Here is a 9,371-nt window from a genome sequence, read left to right on the forward strand (position 1 = left end):
CCCCCCCCCCGCAGCTGTGCTCACCACCCCACCTCCACACCCCCACCTGGGCCCCAGGTCTCCAGCCAGACCGCAGGTGTTCTGGAACATGATGCCTCCAGTTCTGACACATTGCTCAGTTAAATAAAAACAAATGGCTTACTTTAGATGCAACCAGTGGGCAGGGAGCAGGGGCAGGAGGGACGGGCTCTTCCTGCTCCTCCTGGGGGCTGGGCTGAGTGGAAATGAGACCCTGTCCCTAAACCTTTCTGCCTTGAGGGCAGCAGCAGGCGCTCCTCCGGGCAAGGCCAAGGCAGCTGAGCACCAGCCCCAATGTCAGCTGTGCAGTCACTGCCCCCTGGGTCCTCTTACCCTCTCAGGTCCCCACAGCACATGGGCCACGTCCCAAGGTCTGCACACCAGGGCAGTACAGGGCTGCTGCAGGAAACCCCAGGGCCCTCTGCGGAGGGGCAGGGGCTCTGAGAGCCCCCACTTGAACCCAGGTCTCAGTGCCCCAAGCAGCTGTCCCCAGCACGCAGGACACTCCGTGAATGTGCAGCAAAGCCATCAGCCCCGGCACAGACTGCCTCAGTCACCCCACCCCTGCACCGCCTCAGTCACCCCCCACCCACGCACAGACTGCCTCAGTCACTCCCCTCCCACCCCACTGCACGGCCTCTTTTGGGCCTCTACCTTCAGCCCCGCAGGGCTTCTGCTTGCCCCAAACCAGATACTGAGGAATATAGAGTGTCCAAAGGAGGCCGCACTGCAGGGTGGCAGGGACACCGTCATCGAGCAGCAGTGAGAAGCAGGGGACCCGCCTGGTTGGTACATGGGGTCCCACCTTCCCCACGTGCCTCCCGGCCAGACTGCCAAGCTGCTTAAGGACAGGCTCATCCATGCCTGGGGGACACCTAGGCCCTCATCAACACTCCTCTGCACCCCCATCTGTTTTTCTGAATGGCCACCACTACTAGCATTTGTAGACTCGAACAGGAACATTCTAAAGAAGCCAAAATGCTATGGAAGCAAGAGACTTTGAATACGTGCTTTTCCAATGGGTTCCGCCTGTGCCCCAGCCCTCCAGGTGGGGAAACTGAGGCCCTGGGAGGGAAGGGCGTGCATTGCCCAGCAGCGGCGAACTCCTGAGGAGGCGAACTCCTGAGGACGGAGGCTCCCTGGATAGGCTCCCTCCCCCGCAGAATGCAGGGGTTCCTCTTACCCTGGGGGCAGAGCTCCCTATGCCCGAGGAACCTTTACAGATGCTTTCCTTTCCCTGAATTTTCTAAAACCAATGACCACAAGCTACATAAAAATTTGTTTTAGAAGAAGACAATAGTACAGCTTTTCACCAAATCAGCTGAACCCCTGATACCCCAGAACGCGAGTGGCCCTGGGCCTGTCCAGGTCAGCTCAGGACCGTCTCCACCTGGGGCTGACCTGGCGGCTGGGCCTCCCCACTGGTCCTGGAGGCTGTCCTGCTGGGGGGCCTGGCTGTGGGGACCAGCCAGCCAAGGGGGGAGGGCTGCGGGGGAGGGGCTCAGGAGCCCTTCCTAAGGGCTTCCAGCAAGGACCACATGCTGCCCATGAGAGGCAAGAGGGAGGCGTGCTGGAGAACCCTCAGAAAGGAACCCCCCTCCCCTCCCCAGGTGCAGGTACCCATCTGGCCCTCTTCTCTTTTCTCTGCCTCACCTCTGTCTCTGGCTTTCACCTCTACGTTCTCCCTCTCTTCTCCCCACCTCCACAGGCCCCTTCCCCCACACCCTCTCTGACAGCTACCTTCCCCCCTTCCCTCCTCCTCACCGCCCCTCCCCATGTGCTGGCCTCTCTGGGCCTGAAATGCAGGTCCAGCATTGTGCTCACGCCCCCTCTGACCATGTGGGTCCCTGGCATCCCTCGATCCTTGGGTGATGGATCCTCGGCACCCCCCAGACCCCACTGTCTGATTCCCCTCACTTCCCCCTTCTTTTTTCAAAGCTTGCTCTGTCCAGCTTCCCCTCACCCCATCGCCCCCACCTCCTCCATCTGCCACATTCTCTCCCAGGATGGGCTCTTCCACCCCCTCGGATTCCTCCACCCTCCTGCCAAAATGCCGCCAGAGACAGAAATGAAACCCTCCTTTGGGGCCCTCCAAGCCCCAGTGGGCTGGGCTGGGCTGCACTGCCCACCCCAACCCCAGGCTCTGAAAGCCACACAGGCAAAGACATCTGCCTCCAGCCTCCGGGGTCCTGGGGGCTGGGGAGGATACCGCAGGAAGCAGTAGCGTCCTTGTCCCAGCTTGTGTCTCTCCAGCCTGCCCGGAAGGCAGTGACAACAAAGTTCAGTCGCTGCCAGCCTCAGTCAGGCCACGGCAGGGCGGGGGCAGCAAGGACCAGAGCCCCGTTCGACCTTGGCAAACGTTGTCTTTCTAGACCAGAGCCGGGTCCACAACCCGGCGCTGTTGTGGCTGTAGAGGACTCAAATCCTTGTCCCCTACCCACGTCCCTGGGGTGCCGCAGGCCAGGAGGGGGACTCTGCCAGCCCAGCACGCGGTCCAGGCGCACTGGAGAGGCGCCCGGAGCTGCGCGCTCAGCCAGCGGGAGCCTTGCCCGCCCCGGAGCCCATCGCGCGCCCACTTTCCGTCCCTCCTGCGGGATGTGTGCAGCCAAAGGGCGCCAAACGGGGCTCTGGCCCTGCTTGGCGGCTCACCAGCTGCCTGACCTTGGGCCAATCCTCGCCCCCTCCACGCTCGCGTCTCCACATCCCACACCCAGGGGCTCTTTGTGGACGGTAACTCTGGAAAAGACCGGGTCCTAGCAGCCCCTCGCTGCGTCCTCAGCTCGCTGAGTGACCTTGAACGCCCCACCCCCTACTCAGGGCCTCAGTTTCCCCACCTCCCCAGTCTGTAGACGCGCCCCAGGCTTCCGGCGTCCCCAGTCCCGCCCGGGCAGGTGTGCCCCAGACCGGACCGAGGACGCGCAGCGGCACTTACCGTCCTCCAGAGACGCGGGCGCTTGTTGGGTACCAAGGTGGCCGTGACCAGCAAGTGCGAGGCGGCCACCACGAGCCCGAAGCCGATGGCCAGCAGGCTGCGCACGGGCAGCAGGGCATAGGACACGAAGGTGACCAGCAGGAGCTGCCACACGCCCTGGTCGGCGGTCGCCGGCCCCGAAGCCGCGCCGGCGTGGGTCCCCGCCGGGCGGCCAAGCGCGAAGGGGCAGCACAGCAGCGCGAAGGTGAGGCTGAAGAGCAGCGCCAGCTGGCCGACCTGCTGCAGCTGGGGCACCTGCAGCGAGCGCACGTTGGTGACCACGAGCAGCGCCAGGAAGAGCACGCAGTGCGCGGGGTGCGACCCCCTGGCCAGGCCGGCCGCGGGCCCCGGCGCGCCCAGCAGCTCGGCCAGCGCCAGCGCGCCCGCCAGCCCGCTGAGCACCGCCAGCGCCTTCAGTGTGGCCGCCTGTTCCAGCCGCAGCGTGTAGCCGCGGAACAGCGCCTCCAGCTCGGGGCACGCGAACTCGTCGTCGCACGCCCGCAGCCCGCGCCGGCCGCCCGGCAGGGCCGCCCGCTCCGCGCCCCCGGGCTCGCCCGCGCCGCCTCCGCCTCCGCCGCCGCCGCCGCCTCCGCCTCGGCCGCGCGGCGCCCCCGCCATCTCAGCGCCATGCGGCGGCGGCCGGGGCGCCGGGGCGGGCGGGCGCGGGCGGGAGGCGCGGGGCGCGGCGGGCAGACTCGGGGCGCCGGCTGCCCCGCGCGCGCGCGCGCCCCGAGCGCGTCCCCTCCCGCCGCCGCGCCTGCGCACTGCGCGGCCCGCCCCGGGCCGCGGGACTCCGGCGGCCGCGCTGCGACAGCCCGGCCGAGCGCCGAGACGAGGGGCCGCGTGACGCGGGCGCCCCGCCGCGCACCGAGCCTCAGTTTCCCCGCCGGGCCGTCTCTCGGGGCGAGGAGAACGCTGGAGTCCTGCGCGGAGCCCCGGGGAGGGATAGGGGGCGTAATCCCGTCAAACGTGTGAGCCTCGGTGGAAGCAGGCCCCTCCGCTGTAGAGGCTCCCCGGGCCGGACTGGTGTCCAGCTGCGCACCCCGAGGACCCCGGGGCCTGCGGCTTGCCCTCCCGCCGTCGTGGCGCCCCCTCGCGGAACGCTCGCGCGGCTGGCTGTGCGCGTGTCCCCCCCACCCCCGGGGGCCGTTCGAATCCTGGGAGCTCTGGCCGTGGCCTCCTGGCTGCCCCGCGAGCCAGGCCAGAGTCCCGGCTGGCGGTGAAGCTGTGGGCGCAGGGGTGGGGTGGGAGACAGCGCCCTGGGTGGGTGAGGGGAGGCGCTGGAAACAGACGTGATGGCGGCACGCATTCTTCCAGTAGGAGAAACGCGACCGTGGGTCCCACCCAGCGACTCCTGTGCCACGGCTTCTGCTCACTCCCTCCAGGAGAAGGGGCTTGGTGCAGGCCTTGCTTCACCTGCACTCCTCCCTTGGTGCTCCTGATCCCCCCGAGGCAGGTGCCTCTGTCGGCCCTGACACCCCAGGAGGGGTAAGCAGCTGGCTCCGGGAGGCTTGCAGAGAAGTCAGGGCCCCTCGGCAAAACCCCTGACCCCTCCATTATGTCCCTCTACTTCTCATCCACCCCCCCCCCATATACAAGGACTAGGAACAGGGGGGGGTCCCATAACATCACAGAGCCCAGGAGGCTAGTCCTTCCCAGGTGACTTCCAGACACCAGGACACAGCCGGTGTGGCCCAGGCACGGGTCTGTGTTAGAGGCACTACAGGGATTTCAGTCAGCTCGGGGCGAAAGTCCCTGGCCCTGTGTTGTTGTATGGACTCAGGGTCTAGAACATGGGGAATCGGTATTCGTCAGGCCATATTTTTGTAAACTGCACAAAGTGGTCACACATCAACTCTGATGGTTGTAGAGAGAGTGCCTCACAATCTGCCCGGCCAGGAGCCTTCACCATTACATCCCTGCCAGCCAGCATCAGCACGTACTCAGTGTCCACCCCTCCCCTCCTCCTGGACAGGCTTCCCCATGCAGGGCGCCTCCTCTGTGAAGCCCTCCTGACTCCCCCACCACCATACCGCTCCCCACCCAGCTCCCCAATCCCCCTAGTAACCCATGCTCCATCTGATCACCTGTCCCCTGTCCCTGTCCCCTCTTGGAACTGGCAGCCCCTGTGGCAAGGGGTGGCCTAGAAGTCCCCCCCTCCCCGTTTCTGGCTGATGTGGCAAAGTGCCCATCTTCCTCATCTCGTCCCCACCTATCCCCAGTGGTAGCAAAGTCCGCACGATCTTTCAGGCATCAACTATCAAGAGTACACTCTCTTGTTAACTGTGCAGTGTGGTTTTATGTCCTAATGATCAGGAAAGGAAACCTGAATGATGTCCGAAAATTGGGCGAGCCACCCGAGAATGAAGGCATGACAGTGTCCCGGGGCCATGTTCACAAGTCAACAGCGCCCCCCTCCTTCACCAACACAACCACTGGGCAGTATTGGCACCCACCTCTTTCCAAGAGCCTGCTCTCTGTGGGGGTCAGCGGAAAGAGGTTCCAAACAGGCAGAGCACACTTTGCTCACTGCCATAGGTGCGTGTCCTACTAAATCGCCCAAGGCCACAGGCCACTTTCCTGTCCCTCATCCCATTTGTTCCGCGGCTATCTGAAAAGGAGATATTGCGTCCTCACTGTGTTGCTGAAGAAGCAGAGGCCTAGAGAGGCTTGTGCACTGCCCGGGGTCACAGAGACTGAAGGGGTCAGTCCCCCAGGGAGTGGGGGTGGGGATGGGGGCAGGACTGCCAGTACGTTCATCCTCTCTGGTCCCGTTTGCTGGGCTGAAAGACAAGCCGTCTGCTGGGATGAAGGACAGGCTGTCTGAGACACACTGGGGAGCCCATGGCCCCTGCCCTCATACGTGTCATCAGTTTAATCATACGATGAAGTCCAATCCCCGTGGTACCAGAGAATGTGACCTTCTTTGGGATGAAGGTCATTGCAGGTGTCGTTCAGACGAGGTGGGTCCTCCTCCAGCATGACTGGTGTCCTTACACAAAGGGGACATTTGGAGACAGACACACAGGGAGAGAGCCAAGCTTCCAGAAGCCAAGAAGCCACCAGAAGGCAGGAGGCTCCCCCCCCCACAACCCTCTGCCAGCGCCTTCCCAGGGAACTTGGGAGACACTGTGACCCCAGGCTCCCTCTGGGCCTCCACAGTCCCGAGAATAACCGTCTGCTGTTCAAACCCCAGGAGCAGCCCTGGCCCAGCATATGGTGTACCCTGGCTAACGCCACCTGTTACACAGGTAAATATTGACCCACAGCAAAGTGGCTGTGCAGATGCAGTCTGGAAATTCTGTCCCTCCCACAAGCACCAGATCCCCACGGGAGGTGAGCAGAGTAAAGCTAACTCCGGCCTTCAGAGGAACCCCCCGAACTGGCCTGCATCGTGAGTGGGCATGCTGTGGCATGGGCCCAGCCTGGAGCCTGGTCCAGCGTCACTGCCTCCCCAGGGGCTGTGTGGTGTGCTGGCTAAGCGTGCAGACGTGTGCCCCGCCTCCCAGCTGTGTGACTTTGGGCAGGTTACTCACCCTCTCTGTGCCTCATCTCCTCCATGCAGTGGGGATGTGACAGCGCCTTGCTCATGGGGCGGTCGTGGGCCAAGAGGCCCGAAGCTGCACCTCATAAGCACGGAGTAGAGCCAGCTGCTCTGTCTGACAAGTCGGTGTTCTGTGCACATGGGAACGGGCAAGTGTCACGCTAAGTCTTGGAGCCTAATGTCAGTACTTGGGACAGAGGCTGAAGGCGCCAGGGAAGGCGCGGTAAGCCGGCTTCTGTCGGGGCGTGTCCCCCAGCTCCTTGGACTTCTGCCAGACATCTGGCTTCCAGATGAAGTCCCTTTCAGCTCCCACTCTGTACTTTGGGACAGAGAGTCCCTGCGGATCTGTCGGACACACTCGTGGAAATGCAGGTGGATCAGGGAAGAGAAGAGGCAGCCGGTACCCAACAGGGAACCACACTCGGGAAAGCTTCATCCGTCAGAGCTGTTGCTGGGGGCCCGGGGCCTGTCAGTCATTAGGAGGAGCCCTGACCTGGGGGCTTAGCCTCCCCCCATCCCCTGGCAGGATGGTGGCTCGGGGACATGCAGGCCCACGAGCACAGGGTGCACGGTGATTGGAAACGGTGGGAGGGCCTATTCAGGACAGATGGACCCCAGCCCGAAAGTGAGACCACGTCTGCTTTCCTCACTGATGGCCCAGATGGCTGACTCGGACCACACCGGATGGCAAGTGGCCGCCCTCTCAGACCCACAGTGGGGAGGCCTGGGGATGCCACAGCCTGAAGCTGACCACACGGGGCACGTGGCCAGGGAGGCTGGAACAGAGTTTGAGGGGCTCCTCCGGCTAGAGTGGGGGCTTCAATTAGAAGGGCAGGTGGGTGATCACAGAGCCACACAGCAGACATGGCTGAGGGACTCGCTAATCTGCCCCTTTACACGTCACTGTCCCCACGCCTTGCCAGCCAGCCAGCCCGCCCTGCCACTTTCCTCTGCCGGGCCCTGAGCTCCCAGGTCTCGGGGACGGGGCACCCTCACCTCTGTGCCAGAGTCTCAGCAATGGGCACCAGATAACGGCTGACTGCACACCTGATCCACAGGGGGACCCGGCTGGCAGGGGGAGGTGTGTGTGACAGGCACACAGGCAATCGCCTTGTTGCTAGGATCCAGCACCGAGCAGCCCAGGACCCCTGGCCCGTGGGAGAGGCCCAGCCCAGTAGTCCCACAGACAGCGTGTGCTCCAGATGGTGCCAGGGGCTCCCACAGAAAGCAGCCATGGGATGTGCCCTCTGGCCAGCCCTCTGGGGTGGGTGGAATCAGGCTGAGCCCCCAGAACAAAGTGGGGGCTACGGGAGACAGAGGGCACAGGTGGGACCCCCAGCTCCAGAGGCATAGACTCAGGGTCCCCGCACAACAAATGCAGCCATGGGGTCAGTGGGGCTGACCTCTTCTCCCCAAAGCCAGGGGTTGTGCTAGGTCCGTGTCCCCATGGATGCTGGCCGTGGGCCAGGCAGGGCAAACACAGGCCCCGGCTCCATGAGGGGTCTAGTGAGCCCCTGGGGGAGGCGGTGGTGGGTGGTCTCAGGTGGAGAAGAGGCCTCCTTTGGGCCCACCTGTGCCCATATGGGAATCCCAAGGCACAGCCTTCTTCCCACATATAACCACACCTCCCTCAAGAGGCCAGTGTGTACCCTTCTGGCTCCTGTGAGCTGAGACTTCTTTCTACTAAATTGAGAAGCAGCTGGGTTCTGGGAAGGTGCTTTCCGAGAGGGAGGGGACTCTTGGCCAGGCCGTGGTCGTGCGGGTGGGGTCAGGGGAGTCCGTCCTGCCCTGAACATCTTCCGAGAGCACAGTTAGGACACACATGCCACTCTGAAGCTGCTCCAGCCCCTGCCCGTTGATTTAGAAGCACGTCCCCACTGCTCTGGCAGGAAGGACACTGCATGGTCCCACGTGGCATCCTGGGGGGGACGGGGTGGAGAGAGGGGCTGCATCTGGACCAAAGCCAGGCCTATGCACGGGAAATTGTTTGAGGTCAGGCATGACCTCCTGTCTGGGCTTGAGGCTGGAAGGGAAGGTGAGTGTAGGCTGAATGTCCTCCTCTCCAAGGCTCTGGCAGAAGCCAGAACCTTCCAGAACAGGCCCTGAAGGAGACCCCACTGACAGAGATCTTGATGGGGAGAGGCTGGAGGCTTTGTTCCCCCTCGCGGTATCCCTGCTGTTAAGGACAGGGGGCTCCGGCATTCCTGGCTGTGGGGTCCCGTGAGGACCCGCTGAGCCCAGAGACAGGCCATCCACCCCGAACACCAGCTGGCCTCTGCCCTAAAGCGACTCCCTGGCCCTGCATGCCGGAGACCCAGATGCCTCAATCAGGGGCTCTGGTCAGATGCCCAGAAGCCAGGGCCACTGAGGGCAACCTCAGGACGACCCAAGGTGCCCGGTTCTGAAAACACAGCGGTGATCCAGGTCCCACCCTGCCCACCAGGAACACACAGCCCAGCAGTTAGAAAGGCGGGGACATGGGCAGCATCCGCTGGAGGGATCGCTGGAGGGATCGAAGGTTGTCCCCCTCGCTGGAGGCAGTGGGAACCGAGCACGCCAAGCAGGGTCCCTGGCTGAATGAGGACAGGACGGGATTCTCCATGAACTCCACTTCATGCCAGTCCGCTGGCTCCCTGGGGACATTCCCGGGACCTTGTAGTTCAGGAAACAGTGCTCTAGGATGTGCTCTCCTGGGGACGATCCCCAGTGGGGACAAAAGGCCACCGGACAGGCCTGCGCACTCGTATCTACAGCGGCGCCGGACGGGGCCAGCGGCATTAAGCGCACTGGGCTCAGCCGTCCCCCGCGGGTCGGGGCTGAAGGTCCGGGAGGCTCGCC

General features: G+C 63.8%; 1 protein-coding gene across 1 annotated transcript in view; it reads right to left on the reverse strand.

Annotated features, from left to right (window-relative positions):
• The window catches only part of ADCY1 (adenylate cyclase 1), a 98,826-nt gene extending 95,219 nt beyond the window's left edge, over positions 1 to 3,607 (reverse strand). Inside the window, exon 1 of the mRNA XM_039242968.1 lies at positions 2,951 to 3,607. Coding sequence (XP_039098899.1) covers positions 2,951 to 3,607 — 657 coding nt within the window. The remainder of the gene's footprint in view (positions 1 to 2,950) is intronic.
• Positions 3,608 to 9,371: the final 5,764 nt, after the last annotated feature.

This window comes from Hyaena hyaena, unplaced genomic scaffold, assembly GCF_003009895.1.
Source record: "Hyaena hyaena isolate Hyena2069 unplaced genomic scaffold, ASM300989v1 scaffold_218, whole genome shotgun sequence".
Lineage (NCBI taxonomy): Eukaryota > Metazoa > Chordata > Mammalia > Carnivora > Hyaenidae > Hyaena > Hyaena hyaena.